Source organism: Platichthys flesus, chromosome 3 (genome assembly GCF_949316205.1).
Source record: "Platichthys flesus chromosome 3, fPlaFle2.1, whole genome shotgun sequence".
Classification (NCBI taxonomy): domain Eukaryota; kingdom Metazoa; phylum Chordata; class Actinopteri; order Pleuronectiformes; family Pleuronectidae; genus Platichthys; species Platichthys flesus.
Window position 1 is genome coordinate 22,631,994 of NC_084947.1, and position 26,962 is coordinate 22,658,955.

The window sequence follows — 26,962 nt, forward strand, 5'->3', positions numbered from 1 at the left end:
CACACACACACATATATTCAGTGTTTGATATACAATAGGTAAAAGGTAACAAAGAACAAATGATTCAGACTGATAAGATCACTTAGAATAAAAGTTTTGTTTATGTTTGTTAATTAAATCCCTCACAAATCACACTATTGTCTGCTCTCTCTCTTTCACTTTCACACACACACACACACACACACACACACCTATATGTGACAGACAGTAATTTAACATAGTGACAGGCTGACTGATGCTTTGGGTGACACTGTTAAATAACAGCAAAGTCAGCCACCTGCTCCACAAAACCAGGCCGGTCATATGGACTGAGAGCGCCATCTAGTGCAAAAATGGACAACTACATTCTGAGATGTGGCGAAGAAGTAGGAAATAAATAACTCAGGTGTTGATTAAAAGCAGAGTTTCTATTAAGTATCTTCAGGGTTTTATAGGCCATGTTCCTCTTGCAGGCCACAAGTGATGCTTTGCATAGAGTCCTCATTTGTAATGTACAATATCTCGTGACCCAGTGGACTACACTTCAAATAAGGTTAGTTCAGTCAGGACCAGTTTGGTCAAATTTACTTTGAATTGACTAAATGTAATAAGTTATATTTGGTCTGAGAGCTCCCTGTAATTCAACGTGCATACCTTGACAGCCTATAAGGTTGGGAGAGCACACCTCCTACCCTCCCATTAGCCTTCATGGACACTGAGGCAGGGAGAGCAGCAGCTAAAAGACCGCGGCACAGGACAGAGCAGCAAAAGTGACAACACACGACATTAGGTTAGATTGAGGTGCTGGAGTCGAGGCGGGCTGTGAAGTGAAGCAGGAAGAGAAGGCCACTAAAGCAGCTCTGATAGAGCGAGCATTATGAGATTTACAAATTGGAAGTTTGAGGAAGAGCAAGAAGAAGAGGTCACAGATGGCAGTAATGCATCTTGATGCTGGTTGCCGCTCGCCAATAAAGCAAGCAAAGAAGAAGAAGCTTTACTAATTGAAAGCATAGGATGGGACCAGCTGAGCTGTCAGCTGATGTGGGCTGATACAGAGAGCTGCTGTTGTCAGCTGATGAGACTGTGGGGACCCAACTCTCTGTGAAATGCATGTCCATCTATTCCAGAGTGAAGAGCAGGTGACAAACCTGCACCTGACGCTTCTTTACTGTTTCTGAGACTAGTGTCAGAGCTGTGTCTATAATAGTGCTTCAGAGGCTGAGAGCAGTGACAATGTACAGACTCACTTGATTGCACCTTTTAAAGGTCACATATTTTACACTTTTTTTAAGGGCAAATATTCATAGGAAGATATATATGGGGTTTTAAGTGACATATATCCTTTCAGTATAATTACATCACACTTGTCTCTGTCACTCTGTCAACTGGGCACTTGGTGTCCATCTCTGAGCCTCTGGTCTGATGTAGCCTGTATCTTGGTGAAACTCACAGGTAAATTCAAATTAGGATTTACATTCTGTGCTGATATGACCTAAACAGAATGTCTGATTCAAATCCCGTCTTGAATAGTTCTATCCTTGAGCAGACTGCACTATTGGAGCGGTAACATCTGCTTAGTGACGTAGTGATGCTTGGTGTTGTGTTGTTAAAGTTGAAACAACACTTAATGAGCGATTGAAGACGGGTGCAGGGAAAACTGATTTTGTTTACATCACTAAGTTCCAGAAATCCTGATCACTTGTTTTGAGACACAGATTTTAAAGATGGGAAGTGTGCATTTCCCTGTCAATTAAGCTTTTAGATTTTGTTCTGAGCATGGGGCCTTTAACATTTTGAATATATACTTTCTAATTTAGTCTAGATTCTAGAGATCTGGCTGTATACAGTTTACTTGGGTTTGTTATTTAAAAATACACAGCAAAACGTGTTTCAGTGAGGCAGGATGGACAAAACTATAGCCTCCCCATAGTGGAATTCAGCCATCATGAATATTATTCATAGGAACCATATTCCTGTTGTGATATGCCAAAGTTTCTGTTGTACAAATTGAAATGTTAACATGGCCAAGGCAATATAATCACTCACTTTTTAGTGAACCAGGGGCAAGCTCATTATATAGTTCTATTTGTCTTTGTTTCCGAAACATACTGATGCTGTATCCCACCATCATTCATTACAGTGCCCATATTAAGCTTTCGGGTTTTCCTTTTTTCCTTACTACTTTGTTTCAGATTTTTGTGAAGCTCAAGTTTATCTAAATTAAAAAGCTCAAAATCCACAGCAGTTAGCTCCTCCCAGAAAAACCACTGCACCTCAAAGACCTGGTTTAAATGTCACCCAGTCAGAGCACATTCAAAATAATTTAAGCAGCAAACCTTTACTGTCGAGAGATTACACAACTGTAAAAAATAAAATCTCACCAGTGTTTTGTCATCTTTTATTGGTGCCACAGCCAAAAGTACAGCTGATCAGGGAGCCTGACATTTCAAACAAACACGCTTTAAGCCAAGGAGTGTCATGGAAGGCGGGCCAAGAGCTAAAAGGGAGCACTTTTAACAGTGGAATTAGGCAACACTGAAGTGAATTGTGAGACAAATAATGTGTTTTGAAAATTACAGCTTATAAACCTTATGTAGTGGACCCCCAGGTTAAAATGATGAAGCTGTGCCTTATATGTTCTGGAACCAATATGGTACCACAGGTTGACATTGACAAAATAAATCCAGTATGTACACAGTATAAATATAGGATGAAGACAGAGAGATAACTGGCCTTTAAACCTGAGAGCAATATTAATCTTTTCAGTACTTATATTATATTGGACTTAGAATTACTGCAGACCTACACCGCACATACAAAATAATGTTCAGTTAAAAATGTATACTGATTAGGGGTTAATTGTGCCGTATAATCTTGTACAATCGTCTGCTGTTCTTGCATTAAACTACAAACAAAGCCTTTCATAATTAAATCTCTATTAATGTTTCCTAGAAAACCAGGTGTCCATGAGAAAAAAGCAACTAACACACAGTGCAGTTTATGTGCATGAGCATTTTAATTGGACAAAGCAAGAAAACATTGATTACAGTAGCAGAGTCATCAGTTCTCAGGGCTAACACCTTTCTAAACAAAAAGGTCTGAAAATGTCTGTAGGCACTGCCTAATTAAAAAGAGGGTCTTGTCAGCTAAAAGAAACCAGCTCTATAAGGCAACAGTTACAATGGCCTCTCCATTTCTCTGGCAAAAAGAGCAGGTGTAAAGGTTGAATCCACTCAGATTTTTGATATAAAATACTGGCGTTTCAATAGATATTTAAAAAACATCAGAAGTGTCAAACATGTTCACCTTTTAACATTTTAATTTAAGTGTGCACTGAATGGCAATGCCGTGTTATCCCTGCATGGAAGAATCGTGTGTGTGTGTGTGTGTGTGTGTGTGTGTGTGTATATGTGTGCTGCACTGTGCCAGTGTCACATTTCATAGTGCCACTCTGCTATGCACAATGTTGAGTTAACTGTCGAGTTATCAAAACAAAAAGAGAAAAGCAAGCACCCACAGTTAACAGTAGCATTTTACTTACACTGTTTCAAATGATTGGATGTATGAATGGTTATTTACAAGTGGCAAAATGCTTTGAGGCTGTCTGAAAGATATGGAGAAATGGAATGCAAAAAGAAAACTCTTGGTAGTCAAATTTGTCCATGTACAAGAGAGGAAAAAACTGTGCAATATATATCTGCCCTTACAGAGAAACAGCAGTGGCAACAATCCCTGCACTTGATTTTAATCCAAGAGAAAATGGAAACAAATGTAGCTGATTTCCATTCCTCAAATAATAACTAAGGTTCATAACTTAGCACAACTCAGAATTTAACAGTTTCTTTAAAAAAAGGACAAACCTCTCTGTGGCTGTCTGAGAGGAAATGTGTGAAAATGGAAGCAATTTGTAAAACCCAGAAACAAAAATCCCAAAGTTTCTCCTTTACAGTTTTATACTCATTTACAGTTAACTTAAAAATGGTAAGAGCCCTGGTTCTTGGCCAGTCTTGCTTTCCACAAAGGGTGTAAAGACCGGTGTGGGTCAAATCGCTCCTCCCTGGCTCCCGTTACTCCAAACCCCCAATGAAATCCCATTTACATTTCCTTCAGACGTCAACCTTCCCATTAGGTTCCACATCCCAGTAAAAGTCCTAGTCCTGCCACAAATGGAGGCGATGTTACACAGCCCCGTGGGGCACCGTACAGCCAATAAGAGGCTGATGGTTGACAATTCTCCCACCCTGCCCACTTATCAGTGTGTGGGGTATCCTGCGGCTCCCATACCGGGTTGGTTGGCTAGCATACTCCCATTCAATCCCTGTGTAGGTTCCATTACCCCACCGTTACTGATGGCGCCCATGCCAGTCCACCCAGCACTGGCCGGTAAGTGACTGCGAAAAAAATGAGGTAAAGAGAGAGAGAGAGACAGAAAGACAAAATGCCAGCAGGTTAGAAGAGACAAGGCGAAAGGGAGCCAAAGGGACGGTATACTTTAGAGCTACTAGAATCTGGACAGGCTAGAATGAGGACAAGGCGGCAAACAAGAGTTATCAGAGGTTGTGAGGGTGAGGCAGGCTAGGCGAAAATCAAGCTAGCAAAAAAATTAAAAGGAAACAAAACAAAAATCAGAAAGTTGAGGGCGCCTTGGAAGGGCCAAAGCTAAGTGTTGTTTGATTAAACATGGGTGGACAAAGCAGACAGAGTGTACAGGCCAAGCGCAGCGAGCTAAATATTCCTTCCTTCCCCCACCCAACTGCTGTAGTCGCACTATTCTACAACCATGTAAATTATCTCTTCATTTATCTGGCAACACTTTGACCACAAACTTAAATTCTAACCTGATTCACGTGACGTACTCTAAGTCTTTCATCAATCGTGTAAATCAACTGAATTCTAAGTTCAGTGTGGAGAATGACAGCCATTAAACGATAAGGTCTTAGCTTCAAGTCAAGAGAGACCTGCCCTCTGTCTCAGGAATTGTGCATTTACTCCTACTGCATCGAAAAATCATACTACGTTAATCTACCTCACACCTCTGTACAGAGCCTATTCATACACCTGCTCGCCAAGAATGTTAGACTGTCAACACCATAATGGCCTCTCTTTTATTTTTCTTTGGTGTACAAAGCATCACTGCACATCGGCTGTCTAAACAAAAACAAAATTTGATAATCTACAAATTATATTTAACATGTCCCACTGATAATCATGTACAGATCAAATTCACAGGCAAATGTAAAAATAAATCAAACAATCAAAAGAAAATCTGTAAAAAGCTGACATGAATTTAGACATACAAAACAAATGAACAGCCTTAAAGAACACAGTTCTTACACACAGTGGGCAATCTTACAAAAAGGGGATTTGCATTCTTCATCAATGATCAAAGTGAAACTTTGTTCTGAGCTTCAAGCATTTTTCATATTTCTGTTACTTTTAAATGTCTTGAAATGTATAAAAAAGATTGTACCTACTTTAAGGCAGTCTTACATTTGTGTTTGGGATATCTGACAGATTTTAAAGTATGTGTGAAAATTCAAGACAAAAATATTTTGGAAAAAAAACCTTCGGTTGTTAAGATATGTTTGTCACATTGATCTGTACTGCCACACAAACACAGGTAACAACAAAACTGAAGTTGAGATAGTTCTGTGTGAATGTGTGTGTGCTCAGTTCTTAATCTTGTCATGATAAGAGAGATGAGGTGCTGGTGAGGGCAGATGGGCGGGAAGTGGGGTTGGGGGAGGGAGGTCATGGCTCCCTCCTGTGGCCAGAGCTGGCTCTCGCTGCTCTCCGATGTTGAAGGGGAACTCTGGTGCTGCAGGAGGAGGTGGTGAAGGGGAGCCCTGTGCACACCGTGCTACTTACTTGAAGCCCTGCTGGTTCCAAGCCTGGCTGTAGACGCCGTAGGTTGGCACCTGCCAACCGTTGGGGACGTACTGGCTAATCTGGGGCCCGTTGCCATACCACTGGCCCCACTGGCCATAGGGCTGGGCTGCTGCGAAGCCCATCTTGTTTTGCTGTAGGACACAGTACAAGTATGGTTTACGTTTGCTTCAAGGAGGCAGACACCAAAAAAAGGGTATCATGTGATACAAAGATGGACTTTTAAAAACACCACTAAAGCGAGGACAAAAGGGAAGGTTTCCCTGAGAGTCACAAGGATAATCCAAGTTTTATGATTGATTTCACAATGATATATCATTTAATAATCAGTAACTTCTGTATAATAGCTTTTCATTGAGTTGTTTCAATAACAATTTTAAACCAACTGATGATGAAGTTGTACACATATATATATATATATATATGACACTGCAGCTCTAACCGACTGATGTCAGTCAAAGCTAGGATTGATAACCCTGGAAAAGTTAGCAACGACACGCGACATTTTGAGAAACTGCAACCGATACATCCAAACCCTCCCATGGTCCATGTCTTTAAATCTACGCCCCCAAAACACATGAATGTGCACGGACATCTGCTAAGCCAGCTTCAGGAAGAGGAGGGATCTTTGGTGTCCTTACCTGGGGCACGGGCATCTGCTGCATCGGGTTCAGCATGTCCGGGGTCTCTTTACCCCAGTAGCATTTAACTATGTGGCCCTCTATTGAAGAGCCATTCACTGACACAATGGCATGGGCTGCTGACTCATGGGAGTTAAACCTGGACACAAATAGAGGTAGAGAGGGAATAAGTAAACACTGTACCTCATTTAAATCAGCGATGGTGAACACCACTGCTGGAGACCTGACAGCAAACTGTGAGAAAGGCTGTCCTATAACATCTGCACTGCAAGGATCTAACTGGTCCCATGTGAGATGAAACCATGTGTCAACACTTAATCAGTAATGAAAATTGAAAACTGACGGCTCAGATCCTGCTTGCGAGTATAACCCATGCTGCTCACATCACTAAAAAGAGGTTTCATTGTTAGGGTTATTTAAAATCCAGAACTCAGCAATTTATTTAGAATGAAGTCATCAGATCAAGAAGCAGTGTATCATTCACTGACCTTGATGAAAAAAGGGGGAAAGGAAAAGCAAAGTTAAACTAAAGTCTCCACATACCTCACAAATGAATAACCTTTATCTGGAAAAACTCTGATTTCCATGATTTGTCCAAAGGCGGAGAAAGTCTGTCTCATCAGTTGTTCTGCAAGACAAGGAGATGAGGAGCATAAGATATCAAACTATTAGAGTTGATAAAGAGAAAAAAGAGAAACATGGCATATACACAGATTACACTTGACATGTTTTGTTAGTTTTGGCCTTATTGTTGAATGCTATAAAATAAGACCAGCCTCAACCTATAACCAATTAAGACAAATGTGTGCTTCTCCCTTCAGAGCTGAATGAGACAAAACATCTCACAATGCCATCGTTCTCAAGGGGCCTCCCACCCATGACCTCACTATCCCCATTGACCACTCTGTGGTAGCCCCCACCCAGACCTGTTTTGTAGAGGTCGTAGCCTGCAAAATATTTTTTAAGTAGTGTGTCAGACGATGGCTGATGATCAAAGTGAGGGGAGCCATATTGTAGCAGATTACAGTGAGCGTTTCATTGATGAAATTACAAGGTTGAAGATTCCTGTTGACATGCTGGCCAAGGCACAGTTGGCAAGAGACGTGTTTGAGAAGGAGGAAGATCTCTGAAATTTTACTGTTTTTTTTTTTTATTATGTTAAGCAGTATACAGGAAGGCAATGATTACCAAAGAAATCCAAACGTTTAAGCTGTTAAATGTTTTTTTTTGATGTCTCTGTCTGCCTCAGACAAATTTAAGTTATTTAAGTGCTGGCAATTTTGTCAGCTGTAAGGAAGATCCTCAGGTTTTAGGGGTTCGTTATTGAGCAATGCTTGGATATTTTAAAACTTTTTTCGAAAAAACAGTTTTGACTCTTCACTTTTGGTCTTAATGGGTTAATTAAGTGCTTTCCTCAGTCATCTGGTCAGTGTTATTATAATTGTGTTGGTAGCAACAATACTCGTACTTCTCCTCACCCGTCAGTCCGGCGCTGACTCCACCACAGTACACGGTGCAGTTACTGGGACTTGACTGACTCACTACTTCCTCAAATGATAGGTGCTTGGAATTACCTGGGAGGAAAATACAAAAAGACAAATTCGCTATAAACATGTGATCCAACATCTTGAACAAGCAAAAACTGCACATTTAAAACTACACACTTTCATAAGTGGCCTTTGGGGCAGGGGGCTTTCTTGTGGCCCAGTTAGTTCGAATCTGTCTTCCTCCTAACCACTGTCCCCCCATCTGCTGAATGGCGTTTTCTGCATCCTGGAACAAAGAAAGCATTTGGTTGATGCATCATGCTGCAGTCTAGTTATGTCAAATATAAAAGCACAGAACCCAAATAAATAAGTAACCGATGTGAAACATCTTATTTTGTTTTATATAACAAGACAGAATGCTTCTGGTCCTTAGAGCATGTTTTGCAGAAATAATAATGCTTTAAGACCCCCCTAAACAGCAGTACTGACACAATGATGTCTACTCACCCATTTGTTGAAGAAAGACACAAAGCCATAGCCCCTAGATTTCCCTGTAGCCATATCTTTCACAACACGAGCGTCTCTGTGGACAAACACGACAACATCGTTACATCACATGTCGCCAACATGAATGCTCCACTGAAAATAGATAGTGTATTCAATTAAGTATACAAGTAAATAATGAACTAACTTTTTATCTACCGTTTATTTACCTCCATTCATTGCTTGGTTGATTGCATTTCTGAATAATGAAAAATAATTCCCTACAGTTTCCCAAACACTGGGTCAACATGTTATAATTGTCTTATTTTGTTCAAACAAAACCACAATACATTCAAGTCAGTACACAGAAGACAAGTAAACATCCACATTTAGATTATAAATAATGTCAATGTCAAAATCAATTGCAATTATTTGCTGGCAACTACCTTATTGAATCAATGTATCATCCTTAATTAAAACGAAAAAAATCTGGAGCAGTGCAGGGCCTTATATACATGTACTGCATGCGCACAGGGTTCCTGGTATTTTGTATGTTTCATTGATATGAGGCGGGAACGTGAAAAAAATATTACTGCCTGATATCAAAGCAATGTAGCAGTTTCCATCTACAATTTAATTGTCTTAAATAGTTGTCAGACAGGACCTGTGGGTAAAATCCGGAGAAGTGGCTATGGAGTCTATCGCAGTTTGCCTTTATGCATGGACAATGTAGCGTCTCACTCAGACACATGCACCTCCTCCTCCGAAGAAAAATACAGAGGAACAGCGTGATTCAGTGCCTGTTTGAAAGCAGCTTAAAAGGGATTGTTCACAGAAAATGCACTTATCATCTACTGACCACTATGTCGATGGAGTGGTGGATGAACTGTTTTGAGTCCACAAAACATTTCTGGAGTTTAAGGGCTGAACTTTGTTTCATGCAGCCAAATCCAATTGAAGTCAATAGCGACTTATACTTCAGACGCGATAGAACAGAAAAAAAACACACCAAGACTCCATACTGCTGGTGTGGTGTCAGCTAAGTGTCCGCAAGCCCAGACATTGATATACGCTTTAGCCTAAATGTCCTCTGATATCTTCACACAAGGTGGATTCACGGACCCTTGGACACATCAATTGTGGGTCCACCTCCGCAAGCTTAGACACTTTCAGCAAAAATTTACTGAAACTTAGTCAGTAAATTTTAGCACTATACTTACGATATCCTGCCAAATGGACCGAAGGCAGCTTTGACGTCTTCTGTAGTTATTTCTGGGCTGAGGTCTCCAACGAAGACATGAAAGTGATCTATGGGGGGAAAACAGCAGAGAAGGAGCATGTGTTACAACAAATACCTTTTCAATGACTGATGTTTTACCTGGGTCAGTTCATTTTAATAAGATTGTTAATTGGGGGGATATAAAAGCAGCATCATCCTGGTAAACCAACTACATAATAATATATGTAAGCATAAGTGCAGTGTAAATATTTGCCTGTGATTTCTATTTATGAATCAGACATGTCCACATTACTCATGTTAAAATATACATTCATTTGGCAGTTTATTAGTAGGTTGATCTTGCTTAAACTAATTCAGACTAGGACCAAAGTCCTTCAGTAAATTCACCATCTAGATATTAATGTTCACTTTTGTTAAAACAGGTTTTCTGCCAGAATAATATATTAGACTGATATATACACCTCGTTAAAACTAACAAATTGCCAATCAAGTGTTATCTCCAGTGACAAGCAGCTGTACTTACTACTTGTATCTTTTTTCTGGCTGGTTGGCGTCGTGGCCCAGTTTACTTTGACCTCCTGTGGAGAGGGACAGAGAAAAAACAAGCCAGGTGGGGTATGTTTACGTCACTTACAGAAAAACATGGTCATCTCCACTATAATGGCTTCAAATGTGGTACTTATTTCCTGTGAAACTGTCCTTTTCCCCTCACTTGTATCCTGTGTACCTCAAGCAGCATTGAACAAGAAAGTGTCTCGTATCAAATCATGAGACAAATCATGAGACCTCAATTATCTTTATAGAAAATAATCTGCAACTAGTCTACCATGTGTGACTCAAACTTTTTCATACAGATATTACTGGAAGTTACAAAACTCATTTGCAGAGCACCTCACATAAGAGTAGTTACTCAGTTCAGCATCATATTCATTAGGGCTTTCCAGTTTATGTCCTAGCACTGAGTACAGGAGCTCTACCTTTATTACACCACAAAGTATACCTTATATATTCTTTTATAAGGCCCTGTGGTCTTTTAAACGTTAATGGTTCTTGCTGGAGTTTTTTTCATATGGCCTTGAATATTTACTTGAAAGTGCAGCACATCAATGAACCCCAAAAATAAATTTTTGCCCCTACTTACTTCTTCCCAACCCTAAATCTCAAGTCACACACTTGAAACATTCTTACAGACGTAACATCACAGGTCCATGAATTTCAAGACAATTCGTTTAAAATGATGGAGCCAAAATTATAACTTGAGGTCATTTTCTGGTAGTCTTCAAGATCTGATTTGAACACTGGCTGCAGCAGCTCTCCCTTGATAGTTGGAAGACCTTACCTGTAATGGAATATGAATGCTTGTATTGACCGATCACCTTTACATTAAAGACACAAAACCTAAATTACCACACCCGACGCCCTCCCATCCCCACTCACCCTTTAGATACGATAGCTTACCTTACCCATTATTTTCCTTCCATTCATGGCTGCCAATGAGGCAGCAGCATGCCTGTGGTCATAGAACTCCACAAAGCAGTACGGATCATTTCCCGCTGTCTGTCAATTGGGAAACAACACTGATATTAAGTGCACAGCAATGTTTTTGATTTTATCACTCATGACATCAGTCACCTACTGTACTTTGACGTGTGAGGCCTGATACAACAAGCTGAGAGAAGAGTATCAATATCGAGCACATATGCAGATTGAGGGACCACCATCTTTCAGGGCCACAGTGGAGTACGATCTCCTACTAACAGACCATATGTGTATAAACCAGTCGAGGGGCTAACACTCACATCAACTATCATTTTACAGCTCTTGCATGGTCCTATCTGTGTGAAGACCTGAAGGATGAGTGGCTCGGTGACATCCCTGGACAGATTCCCCACATACCTGCCAACAAGGAGAGAGATGAGGGAAACAGGAAGTAGCATGCAAACAAAGGCTAGTTAACCGAGCTAGCTACAACCAATAACAATTCATTATTTTGAAGAATAAAAAAAATCAAAATAGACTAGATACTTCTGTTAATCGTATGCATTTCACACAGACATCTCGAGTGTGGTCCCCCCTCCCATTACGGGTGCTCTCCCGTGCCTTCTCTCCTAGCGTTGACGTGGCTTGTCTGCCGGCTAGCTAAAGGTAACGCTAGCCGGTTCGAACGGGCCTCATGCTAAGAGGGATGGCAGCTAGCTGTAATTTAGATTTTTTATGCAACCCTTTTCACGATCCTCTGGCAAATGCTTTGGTAAATAAAACAATACTTCTTTACAGAAAAGAAGCAACAATTCGACGAAAACGTGCGCATATCAGAGGAGGCGGCTGGCTAACTGCGTTGGCATCTTTGGCTAACGATAGCTAGCATTAACTAGCCCCTCCGTTTCATTTTCGGACCACTTACGGTTCCGTCTATTTATACGGCTAAATCAAACAACGTGTGCGTCGTAAATTAGACTCGTTCTGCTACATTTGCAAACAGTGCTTTAGGAAGAAGCGACACGAGGATGCCAATACAATGCCCACGCGAGTCGAAAAGTCAAGGTTTTGTCGTTTTAAATGAAACAACAACGTGGAAACATTACCGAAGCGCCGTAGTTAACACGGAGCCTAGCCATTCCAGTACATAGACAGGGCCGCCGTTACTCACAAGGTTCTGGGTTGATCGTCGTCCATCATCAAGGTTTGGAGGTCGCGTGCGGAGCGTCTTTAATCCAATGACATACAAAGCGTTGGTGCTCGATCGACCGCGAACCTGAAGGCTGATCAACTATTAAATGGCAGATCGGCGGCTGATCCTCTCTCTCTCTCACACACACACACACACACTCAGACACACACACCGCAGACAGTCTGATGCAAACAATAGGAAGTTGAAGATGGCGGAGGAGCGGCGTCAGCAGCGTCAACCTGCGCGCTGAAATGAATCCAGAGCCCAGGCCAGCGCTCCTTCTCCCACACACAGAGATGTGCCCGCATCTGTACAGACAGTGACTTACTGAGCGCCATGTTGAACTAGTAAGATCATTTTAGTCATATTTACACCAGCCTTTTTCCCCTCACAGCTTTATTGACCCAAGTACAAAAACGGGAAACAGCTGAACACAACTGATAGGCCCGGTTATTTAGAAGAAAGCATAAGTGTTGCACGTATGTTTCCTATGAACATTAACGTCTCAGTTATGTCTGATATGATTTTATGCCACAAGGCACTGAAGCAAAAGACGTGCGCCGCCCGGGAATCGAACCCGGGTCGCAAGAATGGGAATCTTGCATGATACCACTACACCAGCGGCGCTCATGCCTATACACGTGCCAGCAGTATGTATAAACAGCTACATAAATATGAACACACGTTAGTAGCCAGTCGGATTCACATTTAGCGTCAGTGTATCCTCAAGTTCGGCCTGCATAATTAATTACGAATCCAAAACACTTGATAACCCTAAGATGGGCTAGTTGGTAACTAAAATTGTGCAGAAGATCTGCAAACATACAAGGGATAATCACCATCTTATCCATCCATCCATCCACCTATCTCTCTATCTGTCTACCTAACTTTCAATCTCTCTATCTCCCTCTCTATCTATCTATCTATCTGTCTATCTATCTATCTATCTATCTATCTATCTATCTATCTATCTATCTATCTATATATCTATCTGTCTCTTCCTTTATTTAGTTATATTTATTTATAAATTAAGTTGTTTGTCTAATGTTATATAACTATTATTCAATTTCATCTGATTGATATGTAACTGGAGTGATTTTTCATTGTGAAATCGGTTCGGCTGTTTTATTGATATCGGTTGAGAGAAAGTCCCTGTCACTGAGAAAGAATATCACTGTTCCTCTAATAGTGTATTATTAATGTATAACAAGGTTTGCCTCAAACACTAATAGATTTGAACATTATAAGAAATGTACAGATACATTCAGTCTGAGTTTCAGCATTGTTGCTTGTTTATTTTACAGTTTTTCACGATTGCTTTGGCTCATTTCACGAAACAGAAAAGACATTCTCAAATCAACACATGCAAACCTCCAAACCACCGGGTACTTGTTCACAACAGGAATTATGGAATATCACATTCCTTTAATCAAATTGCAATTATATTGGCACATCCTTGCACATGAAAAGTACAATTGCCTACCGCTTGCACAAATTTCAAATGATTTAGCACTCCTTTGCAAACGGTTAGGTACAATTGCCTTCAGTTAGCCCAATTACCAATTGAATATATCTTGCTGGTCTAAACTGACTGTTGCTTCTCAGTCAAGTTGTTGTTCTCTGCAGAACATGTTGGCATAAATTCCTTGTGTACATCATCACCTGCACAGTAGTTCACTCCACTGTCAAAATCTTTCAGGCACATAATACCATGAAAAACATCATGGTATATACTGTAATATGGATCTCTTGGATCATCGGCTTAATTTTCAGGTGCAACTATCAGGTGCAGTTTTTTTCTCCATGGAGGTGAAGGGTCTATGAGCATCAGACTCAAAACCAGAGGTCCCTTCTCCAGGCAATGGATGCTGCTTGTGGTGATGTCACAGCAGAGCAGTGTCAGGGATGGTTGCGGCATGCACGCCAATTTTTCCCCCGTTGCATAGCAAGGAAGAACATCAGATGTGATTTTGATGAAAATCTGTGGCCAGACAGACATGCTCGGGAGGATGAGCAGGAGAGTGAGGATGAAAACTAGTGAACCTCCAGCTTTGCTTTACTTTCTTTCTGTATGTGTTGTAAGTGTAGGCTATACCTAATTTTAGTTGTGATGTGCTTATTGTTTGACAGTATATTGTGCTGTACGTTTTACTTTTACTGTAACCACGATGTATGGCAATTACTGTAACAATTTCCATGGCAGTATGAGTGCAGTAAAGTATTTTATGTTAAACCTTGAATTAATCTTTTTTCTGTTTGATACACATAGTATTCTGGAAAGAAAACATCTACTGTAACCATTCAGTGTCAAAGTACTGGGCCAAGATTGAAACGTGCATTGACTATTTGTATGAGAAAAAGATTTAGTTTTACTGATGAGTTGTCTGTTTTGGGAGAGATATGACCTTTTGCAGTTGTGCCACGGAGTTTTGCTGAACCATCTAGGTTATTTTGGCAAATGCATTTAAAGCTTTGAGAGATGAGCCAGTCAGCAATCGAGAAGGAACTTTTCATTTTGGGGGCACTGACTATTTATATGAGAAAAAGCAATGGAGAAAAACTGTAACACTATGCATTTTGTTGACTCAAACGCGGGAGGGCGGTGTTGCTCAGTCTACGCTGTGAAACGACGACAAAGAAGAAAAGCCGGCAGCCTCGCATCGGGCGCGAAGAAGAAGAAACAGCACTTGGAGGTAACATGGCTGCTGCCGGGTGTGATCACTACGTCCGCAGCTGCTTATTGAAAGTGAGTTAACTGAAACCTGATGTTCGTGTTTTCTTTATGTGCACAGTGGTCAGTGGAGACATAAGGGTGTTGAAGTGAAACTGTGCTGCGATGAGAGGCGCTGCTGTATGGTAGCAGCCTAACGTTAGGAAACTCTACCTGTTATGTCACATGACTTAGTTTCTGAAATGGGACTATACAATCTGACATGTTAGCTCCATAAAAATAAAAAACGACCAGGGTTTGGGAGTCATTATTGGATATCGTTATATTTTTCTTGTAACTCACTCCTAATGCATCTAACACCACTTTAACATTTGGGAAAGTGTAAATGAATGTGTGTCAAAAGACTAAATTTAAGTCCTTCACGAGATCTCTCTATGAGCTTCTAGTGTTGTAGCAGCCAGAGATGGTTCCTATTTGAGGCTACACTGAGATATGATCTGTCCCTTGGATATTATGAACATGATGGACTTAATTAGCATTCACCTGCCAAAAGCCCTGTGTAATATCGTGTCTATGCACCTCAGGCCCCCTGTTGTGGTAAACTGTACGTGTGCCGGCTGTGCCATGATGCAGAGGAAAACCACCAGATGGATCGATTCAAAGTCCGAGAAGTGCAGTGCTCTGGGTGTCTGACTGTGCAGCAGGTAACAGAGAACGACCCCTGTCAGCTATCCATTTCCCTTCTGGTTTTTAAAGTTGTAGTCGTGCATGGAGTGTCTGTTGACCTCAAGAGAAAATTTTAATGATAAAAGAAGCTAAAATGTTTTAGCTATCCGTCCTTTAGGCACAGCAGACTTGCCAGCAGTGTCATCTGCAGTTCGGGGAGTATTACTGTGACATTTGCCACTTATTCGACAAGGATAAGAAGCAGTACCACTGTCTACCTTGTGGAATATGCAGGTGAGAGCAACAACAATAGTAGTGTAACAATGTTACCGAAGGGGGAAATCCTTTTGTCATTTTTTTCATCCCATATAATTGAAATTGTATTTAAATTCAAAATCCTAACGTTATTTTTTGTTTTTACTACCCTGATATTAGATTTCAGTGTTTTTAAGTCAGCTGAATAGAATTACCGTATTATTTACTATGAATTGTGCCAAGGAAAATAAATACTTGGCTTCTTACGCTTTTTTTGTTTTTATGTACTGAAATAACCTTTAAACTTGGAGTGTGCGTGTCATGCTCTAACAATCCCTTCACATGTTTTTCATGCATGATGTGAGTCCTTTATCAGTGGCTCTCTGTTTTGGCTCCTACAGGATCGGCCCCAGTGAGAAATATTTCCATTGTGACAAGTGCAATCTGTGTTTAGCTCAGGATCTACAGGGAAACCACAAGGTAATTATTAAACAGGCACAGGGTCCACCTGTCTCTAACACAGACACACAATATATATGTTTCTGTAGTGTCCACAATGCTTTAATTCTAACTATATTTTATGTTTCAGTGTGTTGAAAATGTGTCAAGACAGAACTGCCCAGTGTGTATGGAGGTAACCCAACATATAATACATAACGGGAGAGTATAAAGAGTGATGTGAGATTTATATTCATTTTATTAATTCCTTTGCTTTCTCCACAATTTTATATTAACTGTCTTTTGTACTCTGGACCTTTTTTTTTTTAAAGGATATTCACACGTCCAGAATTGGGGCTCAAGTTCTACCATGTGGTCATCTGTTACACAAGTACGACTCAATGCTTTGTCTCAAAACAGAATGAATACTCTACATACCATTTAAAAATGTTTTATCATGCAGTAATAGTATCTGATAAACAAGACAAGAATATGATTCACGTGATTACAAAGAGGAAAAGAGGAGTCCGGAAAACACTCAAATGTTGAAGATGTAGAAAAATGCTTTATTTTAATTATCAAACTACATGATCCTTACATATATCCAGTACTTAATTTAGTAATAATATTTTGTGTTATGTGAAAGACATAAAGGTTACAATTTATGTGTTTGTGGATTCTCTGCAGGACCTGCTTTGAGGCCATGGTCAGAACAGGGTAGGTCTAACAAATCAATTTTCCTGTTAAATGTTTATTTTAATAAAATATGGTTTTGTCAAAGTTTGTGAATTATGTATTTATTTGTATGACATAAACAATTCTAGACAAATTGAATCCTGCATCAGTTTGTGTAATTAGGTGACTGGGTAACAGCGGAGATGCAAATGTACAGTTATCAGTTTACTGCAGAGCATGTAAATCTATTCACATATTTCATACTAACTGGGTTTCTCTGAGTAAACTGGTCACTAAAGTCTGTGTCAAGGTTTTAAGGGACAGCTTCCTCTAAATGCCATTTTTCTTTGTTTCAGAGCGTATCGCTGCCCTCTGTGTATGCACTCTGCCTGGGCCATGGAGGACCACTGGGAACAGATCGACGTAGAGATCGCTCATTCACCGATGCCCACTGAATACCAGGGTGCTACTGTCAAAGTAAGACCTCACTAAATACTTTTAGATTCCATAGTAATATTATAATTTAGTTAAAAGAAGAGTTGAATTTCTGATCTTATTGTAATATTGTTTTTTTTCACAATGGTTTGTGTGTCATTCCATCCAGTTTGTGCCATAGTTAAAATTGACCCTAATGAATGTTATGAGTAATCAACCAACTGGTCAGCTTTACATATAATCCATTACCTTTTTTTTGTCCTCTCTACAGATTATTTGTAACGACTGCCAAGCTCACTGCACGGTGCCTTTCCATGTGCTGGGCATGAAGTGCACTGGCTGTGGCTCCTACAACACGGCACAGGAGGGAGGACTCATTCAGCAGCCTCAACCACAACAACAGCCAGAGCAGGAGGTTGAGGATGAGGCAGACACAGACACAGAGCCCGAGCAGCAAGATCAACCTGAGTAACTCGAGCAACAATATCAGTTCAACCAAAATGACTTTGACTGGTCCCCTTCATTGTTGAAATTATAATGATTGCAACAGGTGGCAGAGCCAACATTCTGTGATTATATATAGAGCAGTGGCCAAAAGTTGTGAGAATGACAAATATAAATGTTCACAAAGTCTGCTGCCTCAGTTTTTATTATGGCAATTTGCATATACTCCAGAATGCTATGAAGAGTGATCAGATGAATTGCAATTAATTGCAATTAATTGCAATGTCCCTCTTTGCCATGAAAATGAAGTTGAATGCTGATTGAGTCAGAATAGCAGACTGGAAACTTTAAAAAGGAGAGGGGTGCTTGAAATCATTGTTCTTCGTCTGTTAACTATGGTTACCTGCAAGGAAACGTGTGCAATCATCATTACTTTGCACAAAAAGGGCTTCACAGGCCAGGATGTTGCTGCTGGTAAGATTGCACCTAATCTACCATTTATCGGATCATCAGGAACTTCAAGGAGAGTGGTTCAATTGCTATGTAGAAGGCTTCAGGGCCCCCAACAAAGTCCAGCATGCACCAGGGCCGTCTCTTAAAGTTGATTCAGCTGCGGGATCGGGGCACCACCAGTGCAGAGGTTGCTCAGGAATGATAGCAGGCAGGTGTGTGTGCATCTGCACTCACAGTGAGGCGAAGACGTTTGGAGGATGGCCTGGTGTCAAGAAGGGCAGCAAAGAAGCCACTTCTCTCCAGGAAAAACATCAGGGACAGACTGATATTCTGCCAAAGGTACATGGATTGGACTGCTGAGGACTGGGGTAAAGTCATTTTTTCTGATGAATCCCCTTTTCGATTGTTTGGGGCATCCGGGAAAAAAGCTTGTCTGGAGAAGAAAAGGTGAGCGTTACCATCAGTTCTGTGTCATGCCAACAGTAAAGCATCCTGAGACCAGTCATGTGTGGGGTTGCTTCTCAGCCAAGAGAAGCAACAATTTTGCCTAAGAACACAGCCGTGAATAAAGAATGGTACCAAAACATCCTCCGAGAGCAACTTCTCCCAACCATCCAAAAACAGTTGTGACGAACAATGCCTTTTCCAGCATGATGGAGCACCTTGCCATAAGGCATAAGTGATAACTAAGTGGTTCGGGGAACAAAACATCGACATTTTGGGTCCACGGCTAAGAAACTCCCCAGACCTTAATCCCATTGAGAACTTGAGGTCAATCCTCCAGAGGCAGGTGGACAAACAAAAACCTACAAGTTCTGACAAAGTCCAAGCATTGATTATGCAAGAATGGGCTGCCATCAGTCAGGATGTGGCCCAGAAGTTAATTGACAGCATGCCTGGGCGAATTGCAGAGGTTTTGAAAAAGACGACTCATTGCATAAACTTAATGTAACTGTCAATAAAAGCCTTTGACACTTATGAAATGCTTGTTATTATACTTATGTATACCATAGTAAAATCTGACAAAAATATCTAAAAACACTGAAGCAGCTAACTTTGTGAATCCAATACTTGTGTCATTCTCAAAACTTTTGGCCACAGCTGTATATATGTATTACAAAAAAAATCTATTTATTTTCTGTATTTCTGTAGCATGCCTAGGACAGGATGCCAGTCTAAGACTTTCACATCATCTTACACTAAAGCTGTTTTCAGGCATGAACTAAACTCTCCTGATATACTCCAGAGGGGTTGTATGTAAGAATGCAAATGTCTGAGTGAGAGACTGCAGACTTTCGGCTGCCAGCCCCTTAGTAAAAACTCTTGATAATGACGGAGTAAGTCCATGTGAGAATAAAGCAGGAGATCCCCTGGAGGATTCACATTGAGTGGGTGATCTGAGGATGAAAGCATGTGATCACCACAGCAGAATTAGTATGTTCTTGCCTATGCCTGCTGCACCACCTCTCACTTCATGCACCGGAGATTTCTGTGTTGCTGTGAACAACACTTTGCGGAGAAGCTCCTGCTACCTTCTCCATGTCACAAAGAAAGATCTCAGCTGAGTGAAAGCATCGCACCATGGCAAAGAAATGAACTGACAAAATACTTAGAGTGAGGAACTGGTGATGATTTTATTACTGAACAGTATCCGACCAGTTATAATTATTTTCCGTTAGATACTGTAGTACGTCTTTACACTTACTTCATTGACATGTTTGTAGCACAGCAAAGGGCAGTTGAGGATTTTTAAATGTAAGACCCACGCCCAGGGATTTTAAAATGGACTGAGTGAAAGGGAACAAGTCACAGTGCGTTTATGTGGAGTTAAAAAAATGGTTCCGGTGTATGTGGACTTTCATCAGTACAGTATTCACACCACTGGACATTGAGTTCTTTTCTGCATGTGAGTCAGAGGGATTAAAGAAAGAATTTTTTGCCACTTTTGAGTAAAGTGTGGATCTCATTCACTGTCGTCTTTGAGCAGAATTAGATGCCATAAGTGTTTTCAAATCGTAATTCTCATTCCCAGACATAAAGTGAATATAACAGTAAGTTCCACTATAAATATTCAAAGCAAAATACCAGAACCGCTAGTTAAGATTAGTCATAAATTAGGTTTGTGTGTTCAGTAACTTCATTCTAAATATTTAATGAAGAGACCATGTAATTTCTGATTGGGTTAACAACTCATTTTATGAGGCCAGCTAAACAAGTGACAGTCATATACATAACATTAGAAGTATATGTTAAGTTTTGTCTATATCTTCTGAAAAATTCATGCGACATAAATACAACTGCAATACATGTACCTATTGAATATTTCCTTCACATGATATACACACATACATACAAAACTTAAATTTTTGATATGACTGCTCTGACAGGCATTCAATTCTATTTATCAGTGTAACTCAAAGGTGTATACAGCCTTTACAATAAAAGTACAAAAAGCTAGCATTATTGTAGTGTGTTATCTGCAGAATCAATAACTTAATTCAAAATAAGAACATGTCATCACATGGAGTAGTTAGCTATGGTGGCAGTTCTGCAAATCGACATTACACAATACATTTTAATTGTCTATATAGCAAACAATAAACTGGCCCCATTTTGAAAATATTACTGAGTAAGGAAATGTAAAGTAAAGTAGTCTGGATATTAAACTTGTTATTTTATTAGTAAATCACTACAGCCTAGTGAAGCACTACTACAAATCTACTTCAAGCATGGGCTAAACCAGTTACCCCAATTTGAACTACGACTAAAACTGATCAGTTTCCAGTATCAAATGCTGTCTCCTCTGGGTGGATCCGGCTCAGGGAACTGGAAAGTGAAGCAAACTGGACCAGCAGTCATGGCAACACTCACAGGAACCAGCAGGGAAGGGGTTGTGGGTGATGGTGAATTTGTTGGATTGATGTGTGGAGGAAAGGGTGTAGTGGCACCCTGGGGGAATCCTTGGTATGCGGTGGTGGCGGAGATGACTTCTGGTTCAGTGGTGCCACAAATACCAATGAATATACCAGTCGCTGCGATCTCTGGCTGTGGTGAGACCTCTGTGTCATGCACATTCTCTTGTGCAGGATCAGGAGGAATGTCAGTGCCATGAGCAGCCTGTGAAGGATCACCTGGCATGAGCTGCGAGGTATCAGTGAAGGTTTGTGGGTCCTCTGAGGGCAGTGCAGAAGTGTCGAGTGTGGCTGGAGAAACTCCTGAGTCTGCAGAGGGAAGAAGGCCTGCGCTGCCTGCAGGGTCAGTCTCCTCCCCAGCAGGAGGAATGTCTGTCTCTGTAAACGCTGTTTGCAGGGGATCCTGTGAAGGCTCCACATGAGTGGCAGCTTCTACTGATTCATTGGATTCATCGGACTCTGAGGACTTGGATGAACCTCCAACCTCACTTAGCTTAACCTGTTTCAGCATGGGGAACAAGACATGATAAGTTGTCGTACACTGCTTTACAGTGGTAGAAGTGTAATGACAGAATAGCAGCACTATACTCACTGGTTTGGACATGACTGCAGTCACCATGAAGACAGCACTAAGTAAAACCTGAAGAATCGTCATTGCCATGTGTCCTATATTTGCTGAAACAAATTCACCATAAGTTATTTTAACTGAAAAACCCTGAACTCCTCTACCCCTACACAAGAATTGTTCCTGGAACCCACCTGGACTCTTTTTCAATGCCAACATGCACCAGTCACTTTTTGTAGTCAATACATTTGCTGTTATTTGAAAGCAGTAAATGCAATTTCACTCATCCCGTTGATGAACGTTACTCATCACAACTGTACATTATCTGCACAATAGTATATATTTTTCACTGTATTCTTGTGTGCACTACATCTTACACTGCAGGTCATATCCTATCAACCCTATGCCTTTTTTACTGCGTTCTTGATGTGTATTTATATGCTGCTTCAATACTAATATGTTGCTTCAGAGCTTGCATTGTGTTACTTTTATGTTGAGTATTTATATGTCTACTTATGTGTACACCCGGGCTCAGAGAGAAACAGCATTTAAATGCTACTATATACTGCTCCAAGACATTTCATGGGCAAATATTGTAATTTTTACCCTCCTACAGCAACCTGACAGCTTCAGGTCATTATTCTTTTTCATACAAAGCATCTTCTTAAAAAATTATGTATTGTCCATCGTTGGGTTTTCTTACAAAAAGTGAAAGATATCTGCAACTCTACCAGGAATACTTCAACCCATATGTGTGAATGTGTGTGAATGGGTCAAAATCTATATAGTGAAGCTCTTTAAGAGGTCATCAAGACGAGGAAAAGGCTGTACAAATACAGACCAATTCTTTCATGTTCCAAGATAGAGACCCTAACGTCTAGAAAAGTTTAACATTTTAATTTACATTAAAACAGGTTAAATATTCATACCACTTAAATACATAATATAAAGTTAAATACAAAAAATACCAGACCTACCTTGATAGGATGAGCACCTCGTATCCCGGCAGGACACAGCAGACCAATTCTAAAATGCAACCACTTTACCAAAAGCAATATTCAAATCAATGCTCATTTCTGCTTAGCCTTGTATTTATATGACTTCTGGTGTGTGTGGGTACAACCAATCAGTAAATCATCTTGTTCAGGACGTTAGACGATTTTTGACAAACAATTAAAGTTAATTACTGAGCAGTCTCAGACACAATCAAATTTAACAATGCTTTGAGGATAATTGGAGAATAAGGGTGCAAGACATGACCATACATAAACAAAGTAATCATGTGTTTTGTGGTTTTGGAGGAAACAATGGGAATATTCTGGTTTAGACTTAAACGTTATTGCCATTGCTGGGAAATGTCTCTTCACGGACAAAGAAAGATGCCCGGTTTGGATAAAAATGTTTAATATAATTGTTGGCTTTTGCTAAAACAACATTCCTTCCTGAATTCATTATAGGCATACATCCTATATTAAGGGCATATCCAACGGATGGACTGAGGAGTCTATTGTGCCCATTTTAAGGCCTATGCGTGCTTGAAAACTTTGCTCACACACATCCTGTCTGTTGGAGAAGTTGATATTTTATGGGTATGGTTGAAGGACTTGAATAGCCCCCCCTAACAGTTTAAAAACAATTAAAGCCCTTTAACTTTGCCCTAGATGCCCCATTTTGATTTTACTCGTCAGATTTGAGATTTTTCCGCTTCTCCCCCTCTACCTTGACAAAGTCCTCCTTCAATTGGATCAATTCTAACTTGTCTGTCTAGTCTTAAGGATCTGACAATGTTAAATAACTAAAGTTTGTTTATGTTTTTTTGGCAGGTCCTTAGTGTTGATTTTCATTTTGTTGTAGAAGAAAGTACTAAATAGCTGGCTTGTACATGGTCAAAACTGTATCAAGCCTCATGTCTGCAAAAGCTTAGCAGTGGCAGATGTAGGATTTTTCTAAGACAAGGACTATAAAGGGGCCACAATTTACACATATGGGCCAAATATGTCCAACATCCATTACAATTTTAGATTCAGTGAGGTTCATGTTTAAGCCATTCCTTGTATACCGTTAGCTTTATAGCTTTGAGCAAAGCCACACAACAAATATATTGTTTCATGTGTACTTCAGTCATATTTATTAATAGTATTGTCAGCTGGGGCCAGTGCCCCCTGTTTTTTGGACAAGACATTTGCATTAAAAATCCTTCATATCTTATAAAACAAGATTAATCAGAAGTTTAAATCTTAATAAAAATATGACAAAAAATCAATCTTTTAATAACTGGGGGGGTTGCTGGGGGGTTGCTTGTTTGATGAAGTGTGCCAAACCCCTGTGGAGGATTCCTCTGCTGCAGCTGGAGTGGACGTCATTCACACTTGACTCTGAGCTCCACAGTTTTTCCGCTATCTGTCCATCATCAGGAAACACACACGAGCCTCAACACAAGTGAAGTGTGTGAGGTTTGTGTCTCAGGCAGCGAGTGGACAGTGGTGTCCTGTCCACAGACTGTTACACAGGGAAACACGGTGCTTGAGCAAAGTGTCTGAATCAACTTTTATTAACGCATTCATTCATGTTGTAAAATGCAAAAGTTCGATTTTTATTTGTTTAAATTTCATAAGATCTAAATATTCTCATTTATCTGTCTGGTCATTCATTTGCAAGATTCTTTACCAGGTTAAAATTAAGAATTTAAGGCAACAATAGGAAACATTTAACTAGCAGTTTGTAAATCACACAGAATTAGAGAGTAACATGTTACAGATGAGAAAAGAGTCAAAACAAAACAGAAATAAAACAAATGGAAATGATTAAAATAGTTCAGAGCTTTATTGAAACTAAATAAATACAAATAACAAGTTGAAGAGGAATTCAGATACCTATTTCTTAGAAAATAAACTTCTGAAATATGATTTTAGTATAGATTTAAAATAAATATGTTTGACAGATGAATTTTAAAAAAATGAAGCCTTAATTGAACTTTTTTTCTTCTCACTGGACTTTGACTCATGTTTATCCCATGACGTAATGATCCTGTGTTTGTGTCTCTTCATCTGTCTGGTATTTGGTTCTAATTGTGTGTTTCTGATGGTTTTATGTATTTGATGTATTTTTTTAAACAACCTAGTTTTTGCTCTGATAATAAATTTGACTTGTCCTGTCAGCTCTGCTCCTCCGTTCATCAAACTCTGTTCTGTTCAGACTTAACTGCAAATAAACAGCTGATTTTAAATCTGTCTTAACAATATTTGTCCATGTAAAACTTTTCTCTTCCCATTTACACTCAAACTGGTTTGAAACAAGTTTAACATTAAGATCCAGAGTCTCTTTACTGTGTGTATGTGAGGTCAGGGGTCAAAGGTCAGGATCTATCGTCCCTAAGGCTCTCTGAGTGAGTTTCCTCTGGTTTGCCACACTAGGTCCTTTCACTGCTTTCACTGGCACAACAGTACAAGTGTGTCCTTTTGTACGTCACGTTACATATAATGTGTGGCCTCTTCAAAGCCTCAATTCAAAACCTTTCACATTAAAACACAGTTTTCACTGAATGATGATGCAGTAAAAGCTTGATTTGACATGTTCTCCTTTGGTTTTTATGATTTCACTCAGTGCAAAAAAGAGTCTTGCACTTCATCAAACATCTTAATGCAACAACACTGAGTTTGACTAAAGTCTGACTCTCAATAAACTGTAGATTAATGACACAGTCTCTCCTCAGGCGACATACGATCTGATCTGTGAGGATTTAAATTCACTGATAAGATATTTTCCATGGAAGTGAAAGAAATTCATAAAAACACATGTTCTTCATCATAAACAAGAGAAATATAACAAGATGAAGAGGAAACGTTTTCATCTGACAGTTTGTTTATTCAACGAGTCACAATGAGAATTTGACAGCGCCAACTAGAGGTGACGATGCGTCACAACAACAACTTGTAGATGTCTACAAGACAGAGTGAACTCAGAGAGAGTGAGGGAACAAGTGTCTTTATAAAAGACAGTCGACAGCATGTGATGATACAGTGCTCACTGTACTTTCACAGCATTTTTCCAGATGGAAAAGAAGTTTGTTGTTAGTCAACAAAGGTAATAACAGTCAAATGGGATTCATGCAACATGGGAAATAAAGCATAACAAACATCTGGTTACCTCTGTCTAATGATGACACAACAAAACAACTTCTTCTGATCAGCAGTGGTAGACAACTGTTTTGTATCTGTATACATAAGTCACTAGCCTGGATGCCAGACGAACTTAGCCCCGCCCACAACATTTGAGGTCTGGAAGTTCGGTCTGGAGTCGCTCCGTTGGGGAGAAATTATGCCCGACCGGGCCAATCAGATTGTCAGGGCGGGCTTTATACGAGGATGGACAGATGATCAACGGTAATGTAACCAACCACGTCATCAAAGAGCGGGTTGACTTTGTTTTCAACAAACATGCCTGCCGCTGGAGAGCTGAGATGTGTAGATGCTGACATTGAGTTTGTTTTAGAAGACATCGACAGCGCATTCATTTTGAAAGAGGAACAGAGAACGTGGAGGCGACGCCAAAGCACAGCGCTAATCCCTATCGCTCCGGCGCTTGGCTGTTCACACCGGACACTGAAGCGACGCTGAACCGCCGGGCAGCGCTAATAATATCACCCGTTGATCCAGTAGATTAAAAGCATATACTTACTTGTTGCTCCAACATTAAGCAACAGCGTCCCAACATGTCTTTTTTGGTGTTGACTTTATACAACATGTTCCGAGGATCATACAACTCACTGTACTTCTCCACTTCAATTATTAATTTAACGTCATCCATGTTGAAGAACTTCTCCGCTGCTTGCTCCGTTAAATGTCGGGTGTCGGGGGTAAATTACGTATTCTCCATTCAAGCCTATGTGGAGAATACGTAGTCCCCCTCTCTCTCTCTTTTTATCTTCATCACTGCTTGTGTGGCTGTAGTGGAAGGGCAGAGGGGGACATTGAATAATATCGTTTGTAAAATTAAAACTCCAGGACAACAGAAGGGGACTTCAAAGTATAGGATACATATTTGATCATTTATATCATATAA

The 26,962-nt window shown here is 40.1% G+C and overlaps 2 protein-coding genes and 1 non-coding gene across 3 annotated transcripts; 1 reads left to right on the top strand and 2 right to left on the bottom strand.

Moving 5' to 3' along the window:
• Nucleotides 1-2,971: 2,971 nt before the first annotated feature.
• Nucleotides 2,972-12,636, bottom strand: LOC133950642 (cytotoxic granule associated RNA binding protein TIA1-like). The gene is made up of 12 exons (XM_062384710.1): nt 12,367-12,636; nt 11,516-11,612; nt 11,175-11,273; nt 10,240-10,294; nt 9,697-9,784; nt 8,501-8,576; nt 8,171-8,279; nt 7,985-8,080; nt 7,050-7,134; nt 6,507-6,645; nt 5,848-5,999; nt 2,972-4,370 (listed from the first exon to the last, which is right to left on the bottom strand). Exons 1-12 carry the CDS (start codon nt 12,393-12,395, stop codon nt 4,232-4,234), a joined length of 1,164 nt encoding a protein of 387 aa, XP_062240694.1. The 5' UTR covers nt 12,396-12,636; the 3' UTR covers nt 2,972-4,231.
• A 307-nt stretch (nt 12,637-12,943) lies between these two features.
• Nucleotides 12,944-13,014, bottom strand: trnag-ccc (transfer RNA glycine (anticodon CCC)). The gene has a single exon. It is a non-coding gene; the product is annotated as a tRNA-Gly (tRNA).
• Nucleotides 13,015-15,043: 2,029 nt separating this feature from the next.
• On the top strand, nt 15,044-19,804 carry rchy1 (ring finger and CHY zinc finger domain containing 1). The gene is made up of 9 exons (XM_062384910.1): nt 15,044-15,133; nt 15,643-15,762; nt 15,903-16,018; nt 16,381-16,459; nt 16,569-16,613; nt 16,750-16,808; nt 17,105-17,134; nt 17,449-17,569; nt 17,799-19,804. Exons 1-9 carry the CDS (start codon nt 15,086-15,088, stop codon nt 17,997-17,999), a joined length of 819 nt encoding a protein of 272 aa, XP_062240894.1. The 5' UTR covers nt 15,044-15,085; the 3' UTR covers nt 18,000-19,804.
• The last annotated feature ends 7,158 nt before the right edge of the window (nt 19,805-26,962 follow it).